We start from the raw sequence: 18,868 nt of genomic DNA, 5'->3' as shown, positions 1-18,868 counted from the left end.
CCCCATCTGGGCAGGTTAGTTCACCCTGCCATTTAGACACAAAATGGCTGCTGTGAAAAAGGCCCATGGGGCACCACCAGGCCTTTAGGGTGCAGCACTGAATTCATTCTTTTTAAAAATAGACAAGAAAAATAATATTCCCCCCACTAAAACACGCCCCCCCCCCCCCCCACACACACACACACACACACACACACACACGCCCTTAGCTATGGATGCCACATATTTCCAAAGAGCACCCATGGACCATGTTCCATCAAAAAAAAAAAATATAGTATTATGTAAGAATTAAAACATATCATGATAAAAACATACTGAAGCCCACTTCTTTATACAGAGGTATTGGCTTCAGTGCATTGCAAAAACTAACAAACAAAAAACAAACAAACAAAAAACTACCACCCATTCCACCCCTAGAACAGAAGCCATCTTGAAACAAACACTGAAAGCAACAAACTGACATTATGCCATACTGACATAATGTCAACGTATTGTTTAAGCAACACAAAAAAAAAAAAAAAGCCAAACCTGAATGTCTGTGGTTCAGCCAGATGTCTTTCACAACTACCTCTGATGTAAATATCAACCCTAAAAAAATGTCTCCTGTATATCAGAGAAAGATACACGGTCAGTTTTGATAGTTTGACAGCAGGTAGGCCTTTCTGTTTTTTAATCTGGCTCGTTGGCTAACTGACAACTCATTGAAGAGACCCAGACAAGGCAGTAGCAGTGTAGGCCTACCATGAAGCTGATTCACCTGGTTCCCATTTTGAACTCATGTCACAGTCGGGGTGGGGAAGTCTACCCAGATGACTGTTACACCTATTCAGTTACACCTATACTCAAATTAGCTATCAATCTCAGGAACATAAACTACAATGACTGCTTCAGCAGGGAAGTTACTGTAGCCACTAGTTAGGTTACTGTACAGTGGGCCACACCTTATTACTTTAAAATGCGAACATATCCCCCCAGATTTTTCAAACATTCATTTCTAATAAAGCATTTCAGGGGGATCCATGAAATTGTAAATTTGTCCAATTCATAATATGAAGTTCCAGAACATTGCTCTGGGCAGAACTTCCTACCCTGAGTGATGACAACATTTCAAAATGGCTGCCATGGGAGTAAAGTTCGTGGAAACAAGGCAACAGAGGGAAGAAGGTTGTTGGTACAGGCTGGGGTCTTAATCGTCGTAATCCATCCTAGGTGGCTTGCTGGCCGGCACGGGCGGCGGTCTGTCGCGATCTTCGTACGGCTCGTCGTAGCGGTCGTCCCCGCGGTCAGCGTAGCGGCGCTCGTCGTCGTAGCGGCGGTCATCGTCGTATCGCTCGTTGCGGTCCTTGGGCTTGTCGCGCCGGTCGTCGTAGTCGCTGCGTCGATCGTCGTAGTCGCTGCGCCGGTCGTCGTAGTCGCTGCGCCGGTCGTCGTAGTCGCTGCGCCGGTCGTACTCCCGCTCACTCCGCTCCTCATAGCGGTCGCGGCGATCCGGGGGGCTCCTCACACTGGAGTCGTCGTCGCTTCGGACATCGTCCTGCGTTTCCTCTTGCCTCTCGCCGTTTCGCATTGGCTCTTTTTCAGTGAGCTCTCCATCCTCACGGACCCTGAAGAGAGCGCACATCGGTCAGATGGAGGGTTACAGTATGTGGCTTCATAACACCAAGAGATTGGGGACGGCTTGTGCAACTGGGGACAAAAGCAGTGTCCCCAGTTGGTAAACATATGATTTTGGGGTCAGTGGTTGCTTTACAATGAGGAGGTGCATTCACACATTCACACACCGATGGCGGCAAGCTACCACACAGGGTGCTGGCACAGCCATCGGGACACTTCCACACATGCAGACTGGAGGACACTGACCTTCACCCACTCTGAGCTTCATCCATGCCTCTGACTCTGTGTGGAAAAGCCATGGATGAAGGTCAGAGCGGGTGTTCTTGGTGATGTGAGCGGAACCGAAGATTTTGGCAGACCCAACTGCGAAAGTGGGTTTCAACTAGGGCTGTGCCGATTCACTTATCTCCCGATTCGATACTATCACGATACTTGGGTGCCGATTCGATATATATTGCGATTCTTAAGTATTGCGATTCTACGATTATTGCGATTCGATATTACGATTTATTGCGATTTTTGTTTCTTTTTTCTTTTCTTTTTTCAGTTTGTTTTTTTACACTAGATTAGAACATGGGAAAAGTTGAATCATACACTTCTAGAGACTGTATATTATAACATAGTAGGGCTGGGCGATATAGTTAAAAAGCATATTGATATAACATCTTTCATATCAGTCTATATCGATAATTATTGATAATTTTAATTAATAAACAAAAAACATGAGAAGAAAAAGGTTGCATTTAGCCACTTTATTTTGAACCACCTTATTTTCAAGGCACACAGGTAGGTCTAATTTGTCACACACACACACAGACATGAGTGCAACTGCAAGCAGTAATTTACAGACATGGTGACGTTTTACTTTGATGACAGCCTAACGTTGCCAGCCTTCTAAAAGAACGTTTGGTAACGTGTATTTCAGGGTTGTAGTGTTAACGTTAGGTGAATCAGAGGTGTGGAAAATGGTAAATGGCCTGCATTTATATATCGCTTTTATCCAAAGCGCTTTACAATCAGTAGGTAGTCTACATTCACCCATTCATACACCGATGGCGGCAGGCTGCCACGCAGGGTGCCTACACACCATCGGGAGCAAGGAGGGTTAAGTGTCTTGCCCAAGGACACAACGACAGCAGCTGGGAGGGAGCGGGGATCGAACCGCCAACCCTTGCGTCATTGGCCGACCCGCTCTACCTCCTGAGAAAAGCCTGGGTTTTGCTGCTACAGATATGCCATAGGCTGTAGGGCTGGAGGGCGACTGCGCTGGGGACCGCGCGCCGGTGGTTGGACGAGAAAAAGCCTTGCCTCGCTGAAAATGCGGTACATTTCTCCATATCAGTTTTATATACGCATCAAGACTCTCCGCCCAAGCAGAAGACATAAAGTCATAAGCTGTGTGCTCAATAGATGACACAATTAGTTATTCTTCCTGTCCCAAAGTACAAGTAAATCCTTTCCAACAGTTCAACTTTGTCTCTGCTGACAGAAGCGAATTGAGCTGCGGATGCCATTCCGTAAAGTAACGTTGCAGACGTCCGTATTTGTGAAATTGGTGTCTTAACATTAACGTTAATTTCCCGGGCGCTTATTAATAGATAGGATACATGTTGACACGTTACGTTAACACGAATTGAAACTCAACCACATCGAATTATTTGTAACGCCGGGTGAGATCAAACGAGTGGCGTCAGCGGAGGACCAAAATGCGAGACTCAATCATTAGCCAGGAATGGGTCTCGCGCTACTTTTTCTTGCTAAAATAAAGCTGATAATGTACAATTTGATTCAAGGGGGGGGGGACCCTTTCAGAGCACAACACAAACTGTCTATTTTCCTGCAACTCGACAGTGCTGCATCCAGGAGATGTCGGGGCTCTCTGCTCTGGATCAAGGGATATGATTGGCTGTGTGTGAGTGGGGGCGGGTCATGGGGCGGGTGCACTCGGAGTTTGTCTGTTAAATGATTGGCTATTTCCGTGTCACTTGTACTAACAAGGTACATGATTGGCTGTATGAGCCACGGAGCAGAGGGAAGCGCTCTATATGTGATTGATGAAAGTGGGAGCATTTCATACATAAACAGAAAAAATGCGATTATCGATTCTGGAATAAAAGATCGATTCAAAAAATCGTGACATTAAAAATCGCGATACTTAGGTGAATCGATTTTTTCTCCCACCCCTAGTTTCAACCCCCTAGAGGGCACTCTCAATTATAATTATAGTGTTTAGAATTCTAATAGTTTACTCTCAAATGTGGAGATTCTGCCCAGAATCCTTCAGCAACACTACTCAAAAGCCATAGACATCGGTTTACAGCTGGAAAAATGTGTTTAAGGTTTATTTACCATTTAAGGTCAGGGTTAGGTAAGTAGTGGTTTGGGTAAGTCTCCAGAGGAATGCATGTAAGTCTATGTAAATACCCCAAAAGTGACTGTGTGTGTGTGTGTGTGTGTGTGTGTGTGTGTGTGTGTGTGTGTGTGCGTGTACGTACGTACGTACGTACACGCACACACACACACACACACACACACGCACGCACGCACGCACGTACGTGCGTGCGTGCGTGCGTGTGTGTGTGTGTGTGTGTGAGAGAGAGAGAAAGACTGTACCCCATGGGGTATTCCTCCTCTGTGTTCTTCTTCTTGCGACAGCAGCAACAATAGACGATGATGATGATGATGATCAAAGCTGCCACGACACCGCCAATGATCCCCGCAGTGGAGCCGATGTTGTAGGAAGCTGCAGGACGGAACGGGACAGAACCCAAGATGGATCAGCATGTCATGTGTATGATGAAGAAAGAAGTACTGGATCGAAAACAAGTGAAATGGCACCACTGTATAATTCTACACAAGTACAAGCTGCTCAGTTTTGACAGCTTCATTAAGTTTTCGTTTGTCAAATTGATTTTTAAATGTGTGAATAATCTCGTCCCAGCCGTACTTTCACCATATGTCACAAAAATAAACAGCAACAGAATTGCCACAAGGGGATCAGCGAATGGCAATTGTAGAGCGGCCCAACGCAAAACTACCTTCGGTCAGTCATCCTTTTCAGTAGAAGGGAAACACACACATGTGGAATTCCCTACCAACAGAAATAAAAATGCAAACTAATCTGAAAAGCTTTAATGAAAAGGTGAAACACTGGCTGAAGCAAAATCAAACCTGCGACCATTGATCACTGATGTAGTTAATTCTACTGTAAATTTTGTATGATCGTGTCACAATTTTTATGTTTGCACTTTGTTGATTATGTCTTTTATTAGAAAAGCCTACCCAGGGACAGGGATTGCAAATTAGCTTTGGCTAGATATCCTATATGCATCGCATATGTTTCATGTTACTGTAACTTGTTACAATGTTGTCTTGCATTGTCCCTGACAAATAAACAAAGTGAAGTTAAGTGGTAAAAATATTCTCATTATAAATACTATATCCCCAGTTGGTCTCACGTGGCATGACGGTCAGGGTGAGGTTGCAGGACGCAGAGCGGATCTTGTTTTCGGAGGTGCAGGTGTAGTATCCTGATGTGTCTTTGGTGATATTGTAAAGAGACAGGATACCTCCCTCTGAAACACACACACACACACACACACACACACACACACACGTCACTTATATATATCGCTCTTGCTGTGATGTCATGCTTTATCGTATATTGAAGGATTACATTCTCCTCTAGCCCATTGATACCTGATGCAGCATTTGTGTGCATATCCCTTTAAGACCGCGGTCTTAAAGGGATATGCACACAAATGGGGGATATACACGCAAATGCTGCATCACGTTTTAAAGGGCTAGAGGCCTTGATCAAATACGATATCTCTTGTTCTTATGAAGCCCGTTGAAAATGCACAGAGACTCTTTTCACACACAAACCCTGAATAACATGGTGCTAATCTCTTTCTTTCTTGATGTGCATTGCATCCTGTGTGACCATTTAGGCCTGAAACTAACATTTTCATCATCAATTAATCTATTGATCCCCCCCCCCCCCCCCCCCAAGTAATCAATTAATCATGTACTCTATAAAATGTCAAAAGTAATGACAAATACCCATCACAAAATACCAGAGATCAAAGTGAGTCTTCAGATTGTTTACTTAGTCTGACCAGCAGCCCCAAAAACCCAAAGTATTCATTTGATATTGATATGAAAAGGAGAAAAGCAGCAACTCTTAGCATTACATTTACATTGCTAATGTAACTCTTAGCATTTGTGATGCTCTAACCAGCAAATGCTTGGCATGTATACTTGATAAATTACTAAAATGATTAATTGATGATCAGAATTAGAATACATTTTCTGTCATTTGACTAATCGCTTCAGCAGTATTCACACCCGACCCGCACACTCCCCTTCTGTGTGGACTGCTGCCCTATGATGGCATGGAAAGCAGCCATGCTGTATTTACATTCTGTGTTGAACATTGACACCTGACAGATGGTGAAAGGGGTTCTGTTGAAACTTACTGTCGGTGGTCCTGGGGTCTGGACCACGAAGAGCTTTCCTGACATCCCGACTCTGCCACTTGTACGTGGGAGGCGGGGAGCCCTCCTCAGACACACAGGTCAGGTTGATGTTCTGGCCGTACTCGGCCTTACCCTGGATCGCACAGATGGGTGTAGATGGAGCCACTAGGACAAAAATGAATGTCATCAGTTTCTCTAGATCATATTTTTCCATGAAAAAATCCATTAAAGAGACGCCGAGTGAGAAAATGATTTTTTTATTTTCTAGTTTTAGCATTTTTTATTTTTACAATTATTTGCCATTTTTTACATTTAGTTGTCACCTCATTATCTTGTGATATCAACTGCCATAACTCGCACAACACAGAACACAGTTTAATCAGAAAACAGATTGAGTTTAACCATCAATAATAATAATAATAATAATACATTCGATTTATATAGCCCTTTTCTAAATACTCAAAGTCACTTTACACACAATAACAATATACAATATATATTACTACTGAAAATAAATAGAGACTCAGATCCCCCGCCCCACTGGGGGGCAGTGTGTATAAAGCAGGCTCTTACCCAGCACCACCAGACGTGTGGTGGCAGCAGGATTTCCCTCGTCGTCTCCTGGGATCAGGAGACGACACTCAAACTCCTTGTTGTCTAACAGTGTGATGGAGGACAGCCTCAGGTTGACTTTTCCTTTGGCGATGTCCTTGTCCAGCGACACTCGGCCTTCATACTTGGGCGGGATGTCAGTTTGACCGGTGGCCGAATAGTGTGTGAGGACAATCGACTGTTCAACAAGATGGATGATAGAAGAGAAGAGACGGAAGAAAATAAAGTTATCTCAGTGTCGCGAAATAAGATAAAGCCCGTTATTACTCCTCCCAGAGTTAGGGGCGCTGTGCACTGCAGCCAGGCACAGTGTCCTGGGATACAGTGTCCTCCTGGGATGAGGTCAGAGGTTATAAAAGCTTGCCTCAGTCTCTTGTTCAGGGTAATTTGCAAGCTCAAGGAACAGGGGTCGTAGCTGTAACAATCCGGATCCGTTTACACTTGTGTGTTCTGTAAATAAATCATTGTTACAACTTTAACGCTAGTATATTGGACTTATTTAAGGGTAAATTAAACTTCTCACTGGGTCCACTCTAGGTTGAAGAGCTCTACCAACTTGCTCCTGTAGAGTGAAAGGCTTCTCTGGTGGCTAGCTACCCCCACGCCTGATGACCACGAGGCTAGGACGCGGGACAGGCCCCGCCCATTCCCGTCTAACTAGATTTTCCGCCATTTCAATGTTGTCCAAAAAAGTTTTTTCGCTACTCCTACAAATGTTGTCCAATCTTCACAAACCACAACACACAGCATGTGTGAACTATCCTGCACAAAACCTCTTTTGCCACTTCTGAAACTCCACAGCATTTTGATATAATTGACTTAAATTGTTTTGTGGGTGGAGCCTATTTCACAAAAACCATCATGTCTGATGCTAACCAAACTTGGTACAGGTATGCAGGGATGTAGCTACTCTGAGGTGAGAGAATTTTGTGCGTGTGTCTGACCTCCTTAGCCCCAACTTTTTGTGCCTCAGACGACCAGGTGACGATGACCAGAGGGTTGACGGGCTTCTTGGGTGTGAAGCTGCATGGCAGAGTGATGTTGTCGCCTCGGGCAAACTCATACTCCTTCTTCGGGATGCTGACCTGGATGCCCGCAGCTAATGACAATACTAAAGACAGGCAAACACATTTCCATTTCAAACAACACATTATGGTAAACGATGCATGGTTGCTGGTATACATATAGTAATACAAAGATGGCACTTTATAACAACCAACATTAATAAATACCAACATTAATAAATGGCAAATTAATAGTTAATTTAACTTGAGTTTATACTGTTAACAAACAATGAAATGATAAAACAAATTATATTATTATTATTATTAATGTTTACACAGTGTCTATTAACAATTTACAAAGAAACATCAGTTGCAACTTTATAATAGCCATCAAAATAATGTAATTATTATGGATTCATTAATGATTATAGATCTGGCTATTATAAAGTGCAACTGGTGTTTTTAATGCTTTGTAAATTGTTACTGGGTCAACATTATATCAACCCATTGCTCATTACATCCAACTATTAATTAAAGTTTAATTAACCAATTTAGGCTACCACTGATTAATGATGGTTATAGTTTAAAAAAAACGTGTTTCAGGCGGTGGCTGCTTCCGCATCCAACCCCCCCCCCCCCCCCCCCCCCCCCCCCCCCCCCCCACACACACACACACACACACACACACACACACACACACACACACACACACACACACAGGTTTGTAGCTCTTATTGCATTTAAAAATAGCCTATTGGATGTTTCATAATTTCTTGGAAAAGAAAAAACGATGACAGCCTATAGACTCATTTCACAGCAACCTTTTGAGGTGGTAAAGCAGGAAATCACGCAGGTGTAATCATTAGCATTAATGAGGGCACCTGGCACTGGAACACCTCAACACAATGGAAGCATAATTAATGGTATTAGCTACAGCTGCTTTACTTCCTGCTTTCACCACCTCAAAGGGTTGCTGTGAAATGGGTCCATAGACCCGAGTCTGATTTGAAACACTGAATTTCTTCTATCCAAATTTTTGATCTTGTTGTAATCTTCAACATAGGCTATAGTGATTATTAACATTAATTTTTAAAACTTGCCTCATAAATAGTGTTTAAAACAATATTTGCTCAATATTGGATAGGCCTAATTGCCTGTAGCTCATCATGGCAGCCTGTCAGATCAATGCCATTGAAACAAAATTACCTAACATTAATATAAATGTTACTCCGTCACGTGGTCGCCTATATTTTAAAAGCTTTCCAAAGCCGATCTTTTCGTTGATGAAAACCAAGGTAATCAAAGACAGAGACATCACAGGACATGCGAGTTTCAGAAGCTGAAGGTGCGCAAACAGGTGTGGCCCAGCCAGGCAGTCTAGAGCCGTAGGCTAATCCACACAAAGTGTAGCAAGTTACAGGAAAAACTCACCAAGACACAACAATGTCAGCGAGAACATCCTCTCCTCCATAGCCATGGTTGACTTCTACTCGACTTAACCCGCAATAATGACGACGTCGTTATGTATCAGCAACAGGCAAGTGAGAACCCGGCGCGCCTGGACGGTGGATATTTGCATCGAAACCCGACTGTGATGCGCCCTGGGTGTGCGCCACTTCAGGATGAGTGACAGGTCTCTCCGCCAATGCCAGCGACCGTTGATTCTCCAGGTCACATTCTTATTCCGCCCCCTTGTCTTGTTGCAGCTTGCCTCATCCCACCGTAAAGACACACAGTCACACACAGTCACACACCCCTCCTCTTGTTCAAGGCAACTAGGCTTCAGGATGGTTTTGGCAACAGGAGCACTACCCTATATAGCCTACGTGCAGGCTACTCTTTGACGTTGCTGTTGTTGTTTTGCTTGTTTGTTTATTTGGCTATTTCCTGACAGGGGGCCTCTCACCAAAGAAATCAAAATCAATAGGCTAAGGTTTTGAAGTGAACGCTGCTGATGATGTGTGTGTGTGTGTGTGTGTGTGTGTGTGTGTGTGTGTGTGTGTGTGTGTGTGTGTGTGTGTGTGTGTGTGTGTGTGTGTGTGTGTGTGTGTGTGTGTGTGTGTGTGTGTGTGTTTTTTTTTAATGGTTTATCTTCACTCTCTTTGAAGTTTAACTTGATGTTGCAAAAAATCGGAGGGATTGTTTTATGAGTTTGACAAAAGCAAACGCCTCTCTGGGAGGTGGAACACAGCGGAAGATGTGTGTTGTTGGAACACGAGGAGCCCTTTTGTCCAGTTAGACTGGTTTGACGAGTGCTTGTCATCCACCCCCCCCCCTCCCCCCCACCACACACACACACACACACACACACACACACACACACACACAGGTGGCAGCCTACTTGACCAAAGTGTATGTGAGAGAAAGAGTTAAGTAGTTAAGTTAACTACGGTTGTGCATATTATCTGATTGCAATGTTACATAGCTGTTTACACAGCTCCTTAGTATATATTTAATTGTAAGCATACTCATAAGCTAACTTATGTGTATTATATTTGAGTGCAAAGTTACACTTCTTTATTCTCCTATATCTTTAACTGTACGCACATTTTTGCTTTTGTTTTTGTTTTCATTTGACACTTGCTTTGGCAACAATGTATAGGCTACGTATGTTTCTCATGCCAATAAAGCCCCTTTGAATTGAATTGAATTGAAAGAGAGAAGATTTCAAGATTTCAAGAATAAGCCTATGTCTATATTTACAATTGTAGACTTTGTATTTACTTATTTGACTTGAGTGTCTCTAAAACATTGTCTGCATTGTGTGGGTCTGTCTCTCACTGAGCTGGCTGTGACTCGGCCTTGGCTTGTGTTGTAGCGCCCTTCAGTGGATGTGGCTGGGAAATTATGTTGAAATAATCCTGTTTACAAATGCTCCCATATCACTAGAACCTGGTGCCTATAGGCTAGTGTGTGATAGCTGCTGTTTCCTTTAAGAACAAATATCAAAAAAGAGAAAAAGGTTTGATATTTCTCCATTTACAATAGAACCATGAACACAATTAGTAGCCTGTGTGGCCCGCGATGGAATTGGATTTTTTTTTTTTTACACACACAGTGCACCTGAACGCAACATGCAAGATACCCGCTGAATAAGTGTCCAAATGTTCATGTCATATTCTGGCCAATACTCCACTTCTGTTATAGCATCTCAGTCTGGAATATGGAATATCTTTCAATAATCTTTATGACTAAAAGGCTACATTGAAGTAGACATTTAAATAACTCAAATAACTCATTGGTTTTGGATTTATTTAGCTTCAAGACTGCATTTTTGTTCTTGTGTGACCCTCAACACAGGCACAGACTGAATAATGACATCACAACTGTTAATTTAAAATGAGTTATTCCTCTAAACCTGGCTTCAAATGCACCAAATTTTTCGCGCTGGCGCGTTCAGCCCTCAGCAATACCTGGTAGCGAGGACATTTTTTGTGGCCCTCTCTATCATCAAAGTTACCCATAAATGGGTTACGGCATGACAATATTTGTTCGGCCCCCGGCAACAATCTGGGTTTCTCATGTGGCCCCCCATGAAAAATAATTGCCCACCCCTGATATAGGCTGTAGGCAAGACCAATTACATTCTGCTGTGTTCATTTGGCAGTTGTTCCTACAAATAAAAGTGTCATGATTGGAGACAGGCAGGTTATGCATCTGAACTAACTGGTGGGTTAGAAAATCAGAGGGATTGAAAACCATGGGAGCTGCCATGGAGGGCCGAGGGATGAAGGGTTTCATTCCAACTCAAAACGACACCAGGTGAAGTTAGGGAGGAGTGAAAATCCATGGCTCATGACTGCCCTCTCCTGGTCAAATGCAATGCTGGCATGAAGCAGCACTAACACCTGCTGAGCCACCCTCGTCGGTTCATGTATGGTGATGGGCGGGTCGCTGAGCCCAAAACGAGATCCGAGTCGACGCACGCACAACATAATCCAGTCTATGGCACAACAATTAAAATATCATCATAGAGTTCTTTCTCATAAAACTGAACCCTCACGAGGGCCTATACAGAGACTTTAGAATCCACATACAAAATAAAATATGAAGTTCAACGCATCTCTTCTTCAGGAGCCAGTTGGCTTGAGGCTCGCAGAGATGGAGCATTTGTAAGCTGCCCAAATGCGTCGCGCAGCCCCACAACTCGACACAGACGAGACGATGGTGTTCCACGGAGTGGTCATCGCTTCACTTTACTTTGTCATCAGTGCCTTTGGGCTCGTCGGCAACATCACTCTCATCAAGACGTTTTGTTCTGCGAGATCCATCCGCAACGTCCCGAACCTCTTCATGACGAGCCTCGCACTCGGGGATGTTTTACTCCTGGTGACCTGCGCTCCGGTGGATGCCAGCCGCTACCTGACGGAGGAGTGGCTGTTCGGCAGAGTGGGCTGCAAAGTCATCCCCTTCATTCAGCTCACCTCGGTTGGAGTGTCTGTGTTCACTCTCACAGCCCTGTCTGCTGATAGGTAGGTCACACACAGCCCTGTCTGCTGATAGGTAGGTCACAGCCCTGTCTGCTGATAGGCTACTTAATTATACAGGGGCGATTTGACCTTCAGGGTGCTCAGCCCCCAGACCGGGGTCCGGGGCCATGCCCCCTGAATGAAAACGGTACATTTTAAAATAAAATTGATCAATCTGGTGCACTTTGAGAGCAAAATGAAGAGGCTAGATCTATGAAGAACTACACACATCACAGTAATATCCTCTATGTCATCATGTGTGACATGTGCATTAATAAGAGAACTGAAGGAAATAATGCAAAAGTTACTTTCCCTCTAATTAATTTTATTATGCAGTAATTTGTAAAGTCCTTCAATTTGCCAAATTTTTGAGAGAAGTAACTAGTAACTTTCCCAACACTCAGGTACAGGGCCATCGTGAAGCCCCTGGACATCCAGAGGTCCAGCACCACTACCAGCATCGTCCTGCGGGCAGCGCTCATCTGGCTATTCTCCCTGGTGCTGGCCATCCCTGAGGCTGTCTTCTCTGACCTCCACACCTTCAGCGTCCCCTCCACTAATGAGACCTTCATCACGTGCGCCCCCTATCCCCATGCTGGGGAACTGCACCCCAAGATACACTCCATGGCTTCCTTCCTCATTTTCTATGCCATCCCCCTGCTGGTCATATCAGTGTACTACGCCTTAATCGTCCGCAGCCTGATACGGAGCGCCTCGAATTTAGCTGTGGAAGGGAACGTGCACGCCAGACGACAGGCCAGTGACAAAAATTGTCTTTAGAGCAGCCGTGCCCAACCTGTGCGACAGCGCCCACTGGTGGTATTGTGGCCCGCCAAATCATTTGCAAAACATTACGATCTTTGTGAGAGAGAAAAATTAATTCTTATATTTTAAAGAATTCTTATTTCTCCGTTGTTGAATGATACCGTTATTTAATTTGTAATCAGTTGTTCATTTATTAGTGTCTTGCAGACAGCCTCTCACTTTGAGTTTCTGGTTTCTGTGTGGCGCTGATGGACAGCTCCTGTTATGATTCAAATAAAAAGTACTCTGAGAAGACATTATTTGGCCTCTGTACTGTTTATGGTCAGATGTGGCCCGCAAACATTTCTGAGATTTCCAAGTGGGCCATAAGTGGGAAAAGGTTGGGAACCACTGCTTTAGAGTATGTTCCTTTTGTATACATTAAATGAATGAAAGTAACACATACTGTATAGCCTACTATGAAAGTGTCTATACTCTTATCATGAACTCTCATTAGGCTACTTTTACTTCCTAGCAAGCAGAGTATCTTTCATGGTGTCGTCATGGCTGGATAGGTGTACATTTATAACCATTCAAATCATCAGATGTTTGTCTTAATTTCCCTCACTGACTCAGCAGTAATATACCATTTCATGGGGTCTTTAAACATAGGCCATCATTTTACCATCTTTATCTATGTGACCCTTATTATCTGCCATCTTACGTTTAACCATCCTGCCTTTGCATCATCTGACAGGTTGAGTCAAGGAAGCGCTTGGCCAAGACGGTCCTGGTGTTCGTGGGCCTGTTTGCAGTGTGCTGGCTGCCCATCCACATCATCTACTTATACCGCTCCTATCACTACTCCCAGGTAGAAGAAACAACAACACACACTATCACTACTCCCAGGTAGAAGAAACAACAACACACACTATCACTACTCCCAGGTAGAAGAAACAACAACACACACTATCACTACTCCCAGGTAGAACCAACAACAACACACACTATCACTACTCCCAGGTAGAACCAACAACAACACACACTATCACTACTCCCAGGTAGAAGAAACAACAACACACACTATCACTACTCCCAGGTAGAACTAACAACAACACACACTATCACTACTCCCAGGTAGAAGAAACAACAACACACACTATCACTACTCCCAGGTAGAAGAAACAACAACACACACTATCACTACTCCCAGGTAGAACTAACAACAACACACACTATCACTACTCCCAGGTAGAAGAAACAACAACACACACTATCATATACTCCCAGGTAGAAGAAACAACAACACACACTATCACTACTCCCAGGTAGAACCAACAACAACACACACTATCACTACTCCCAGGTAGAAGAAACAACAACACACACTATCACTACTCCCAGGTAGAACCAACAACAACACACACTATCACTACTCCCAGGTAGAAGAAACAACAACACACACTATCACTACTCCCAGGTAGAAGAAACAACAACACACACTATCATATACTCCCAGGTAGAAGAAACAACAACACACACTATCACTACTCCCAGGTAGAACCAACAACAACACACACTATCACTACTCCCAGGTAGAAGAAACAACAACACACACTATCACTACTCCCAGGTAGAACCAACAACAACACACACTATCACTACTCCCAGGTAGAACCAACAACAACACACACTATCACTACTCCCAGGTAGAAGAAACAACAACACACACTATCACTACTCCCAGGTAGAAGAAACAACAACACACACTATCACTACTCCCAGGTAGAACTAACAACAACACACACTATCATATACTCCCAGGTAGAAGAAACAACAACACACACTATCACTACTCCCAGGTAGAACCAACAACAACACACACTATCACTACTCCCAGGTAGAAGAAACAACAACACACACTATCACTACTCCCAGGTAGAAGAAACAACAACACACACTATCACTACTCCCAGGTAGAACCAACAACAACACACACTATCACTACTCCCAGGTAGAAGAAACAACAACACACACTATCACTACTCCCAGGTAGAACCAACAACAACACACACTATCACTACTCCCAGGTAGAAGAAACAACAACACACACTATCACTACTCCCAGGTAGAACTAACAACAACACACACTATCACTACTCCCAGGTAGAAGAAACAACAACACACACTATCACTACTCCCAGGTAGAACCAACAACAACACACACTATCACTACTCCCAGGTAGAACCAACAACAACACACACTATCACTACTCCCAGGTAGAACCAACAACAACACACACTATCACTACTCCCAGGTAGAAGAAACAACAACACACACTATCACTACTCCCAGGTAGAACCAACAACAACACACACTATCACTACTCCCAGGTAGAAGAAACAACAACACACACTATCACTACTCCCAGGTAGAACCAACAACAACACACACTATCACTACTCCCAGGTAGAACCAACAACAACACACACTATCACTACTCCCAGGTAGAACCAACAACAACACACACTATCACTACTCCCAGGTAGAACCAACAACAACACACACTATCACTACTCCCAGGTAGAACCAACAACAACACACACTATCACTACTCCCAGGTAGAACCAACAACAACACACACTATCACTACTCCCAGGTAGAAGAAACAACAACACACACTATCACTACTCCGAGGTAGAACCAACAACAACACACACTATCACTACTCCCAGGTAGAAGAAACAACAACACACACTATCACTACTCCCAGGTAGAACCAACAACAACACACACTATCACTACTCCCAGGTATAGCCGCAAGTTACAGTAACTGAGCCTCCGGAAACTTGTTCCCGGGCCGACAGGAAACAGGTAAACAGGAAGTAGCGGTGGCTCCTCCGAGGCGGGGCAAGGGTTACGGTTACGTGGCCGAGCTTTGTGCACGTAACCAGGAAGAGACGGTGACTGAAATGTTCATATTTATATTTTCTGTGGATTCCAGAATCATACAATGCAGACATTTTATCTTGGCGATTGGGTTGCTGTATTCATTCCTGCTCCTGTCTCTCTCTCTCTCTCTCTCTCTCTCTCTCTCTCTCTCTGTCTCTGTCTCTGTCTCGCTCGCTCTCTCTGTCTCTGTCTCTGTCTCGCTCGCTCTCTCTCTGTCTCTGTCTCTGTCCCTCTCTCTCTCTCTCTGTCTCTGTCTCTCTCTCTCTGTCTCTCTCTCTGTCTCTCTGTCTCTCGCTCTCGCTCTCTCTCTCTCTCTCTCTGTCTCTGTCCCCCTCTCTCTCTCTCTCTCTGTCTCTGTCTCTCTCTCTCTGCCTCTCTCTCTGTCTCTCTCTCTGTCTCTCTGTCTCTCTCTCTCTCTCTGTCTCCCTCTGTCTCTCTGTGTGTGTCTCTCTCTCTCTCTCTCTCTTCCATGCTTCTTCCACATACAGAGGCCAAACTCCTCTCACCCCTCCACCCCCCCACCCCTCTCTCTCTCTCTCACTCGCAACAGGTCGACACCTCGCTCGTTCACAAAGTGTGCAGCGTTGCCGCTCGCATCCTGGCCTTCACCAACTCCTCCCTGAACCCGTTGGCCCTCTACCTGCTGAGCAAGACCTTCCAGAAGCAGTTCACCCAGCAGCTGTGTTGCTGCTGTGGCGTGGCCCCGCCCACACGCCACAACACACACACCACCTCCGTCCGCAGCACCCATCTCTCCATGGCCACTCTGAGCATGCTCAATGGCAGGCAGCCGCATCAGGAGGACTGTGTGTAGGGGAATGTGAGTGTGATTCCTCATGCTGTCTGTGTGTGTGTGTGTGTGTGTGTGTGTGTGTGTGTGTGTGTGTGTGTGTGTGTGTGTGTGCGTGTGCGTGCGTGCGTGCGTGTGTGTGTGTGTGTGTGTGTGTGTGTGTGTGTGCGTGCGTGTGCGTGTGTGTGCGTGTGCGTGTGCGTGCGTGTGCGTGCGTGTGTGTGTGTGTGTTGGTGTGTTACGTTAAATGTTGAAAAATGGTCAATGTATAGATTTCCGACCAGGAAATCTGTACTCTTATGCAGCTCCGCCCACTTGACCCATTGTATCGCGACTTCCTGTTCAAAACGCCGGCTGTTTTACCTGCTCAAACTAGTCTGACAGACTTGGTCAAACCTAGTTTGACTCACATTATGAGTCAGACTAGGTTTACGTGTCACAGGAAGTGTAAATACAATCGGAACCTCCGACCGCGTCACGCGGTTCGTGGTCTTAAAGGGATACACACACAAGTGAGGGATATACACGCAAATGCTGCATCAAGTATCAATGGGTTATGTGAAATAGCATTTTAGGACTCGGTACTGGGTTAAATTATTTGTTGTGTTATTTTTGTTGTATATGATAACAGGATGAAACCTCATGTGTGCTTTACTGTAAATACACAACAGTATATATGATAGTGATGGACACTGCTGGCTATTGATGGATGTTCTTCCTGCACCTTGTCACTGTATTCTTATATTTCTAAATGTCAAACAACATGAGAACTGTGACACATGTACCTGCAGAGATGTCCTGTGGTTACAGTCACTTCATCGATCTGTAGTGTTTATTCTTTTTAAATACACTGCATGGAAAATTAACAACCTAACGGCAGAATATGACTGTGGCATTTTACATGTCTGCAAACCAGTGGGATATGAAGAATATCAACGTAAAACATCTGCAAAATATGCATTTTTTTAACGTCCCTGCAAACCGACAATCTCAAAGTAAATTTGAAACAAACTGGCGGGTAATTTGAAAGCATCACTGCCTTTCCAACTTTAAACACAAATAAAACAACTTTACTTTGTTTATGTCTATAGGCAAGTGAAGTGAAGTGAAGTTAAGCAATTTGATGGGGTGCATCACCCAAATGTGTCAGATTAATCAGATTAGTAATGTTGCATGTGCAATATGCATCCTGGATATAGTTTGTTACAACAGTGTTAGCTCAAATGCTAACGTTAAACAGTATGTGGATGGACAATGCTAACGCCATTAGCGCCATGTTCTAGGATGTACAGTAAAATCAAAACACAGATTTGGGTGGTCTAACCTAACCTAACCAAAAACGTCCGCCTTGTAAGTAAAAAAAAAAAGAAGGAAAAAATAGGAAAAAGGGAATTGACCTAGGGGTCACACTGAGTGAGGTCATGGGCCGCATGCGGCCCGCGAGTTGCCCACCCCTGACCCCTGACTTAAAGCAACGCATGGATCTCCTGTAGGTCCTGTGTGTCTTTCCACTCGTTTGACTGTTTGGAGTCCTGGTCCTGTTGACTGTGTATACAGCACATACTTTCTGCTCCACTGCGCTCACTGGACACAGCTCATCTGCCACGTCAGTGACGTCACGTGCTGATTTACAGTCACCATATCACACCAGCACTTCCTAACTTGGTGGTTAAATAGAGCGACAGGATGATGCCCAGGGTGTGAGGAGTGGATATGATGCAGTCTGGACAGTGTTTGTTTCATGATGATGTGAGGGCCTTGCCAAATCTGCGTCCTGCACGGTGTCAACCATCCACTTAACATGCTGTCTTTCTTAACCACGCACCTAATTGGAGCAATGAAAACTTAAATGGAAAGAATGGAGGTGGTTAAAAATAGAACTAGCTTCATAAAAGCATAAACGTACGCTTGAATTAATACAAACAGTGATTTGTATTGATCTGATAAACACAGGACAGCGCTTTTATCCGTCATCACAACTGCTTTTGCCATTTGCTGTTCAATGTCCATGTGTGTGCTGCCCTCGTCATCATTTCATCTGTGTGATTGAACTAATCTAACCTTATTTAAGTTTCAATTTGCTATTATTCTGGAACATAAATTTATTTGATTTGTTTTATCTCACACAGAATGAATTATAATTTAACAGAAACATTTGAATCACACCATTATTTTCTATATAGGGGATGGGTGGCTGTGGGATG

At 44.1% G+C, this 18,868-nt stretch overlaps 2 protein-coding genes across 2 annotated transcripts; one reads left to right on the top strand and one right to left on the bottom strand.

Moving 5' to 3' along the window:
* Positions 1-164: 164 nt before the first annotated feature.
* Positions 165-9,275, bottom strand: LOC310794384 (cell surface A33 antigen-like). The gene is made up of 7 exons (XM_083656374.1): positions 9,140-9,275; positions 7,649-7,815; positions 6,666-6,882; positions 6,093-6,257; positions 5,073-5,189; positions 4,228-4,357; positions 165-1,604 (listed from the first exon to the last, which is right to left on the bottom strand). Exons 1-7 carry the CDS (start codon positions 9,183-9,185, stop codon positions 1,187-1,189), a joined length of 1,260 nt encoding a protein of 419 aa, XP_083512500.1. The 5' UTR covers positions 9,186-9,275; the 3' UTR covers positions 165-1,186.
* Positions 9,276-11,872: 2,597 nt separating this feature from the next.
* On the top strand, positions 11,873-16,688 carry LOC310795050 (gastrin-releasing peptide receptor-like; the record flags this gene model as incomplete). The annotated part of the gene is made up of 4 exons (XM_083657067.1): positions 11,873-12,180; positions 12,582-12,933; positions 13,679-13,792; positions 16,425-16,688. The coding sequence occupies 4 exons, from the start codon at positions 11,873-11,875 to the stop codon at positions 16,686-16,688; spliced, it is 1,038 nt and encodes a 345-aa protein (XP_083513193.1).
* Between the last annotated feature and the right edge of the window lie 2,180 nt (positions 16,689-18,868).

This window comes from Poromitra crassiceps (genome assembly GCF_964638095.1).
Source record: "Poromitra crassiceps genome assembly, chromosome: 20".
In the NCBI taxonomy this organism is placed as follows: domain Eukaryota; kingdom Metazoa; phylum Chordata; class Actinopteri; order Beryciformes; family Melamphaidae; genus Poromitra; species Poromitra crassiceps.
The sequence above is the reverse complement of the archived record's forward strand: the minus strand, read 5'-3'. Positions and strand labels throughout refer to the sequence as shown.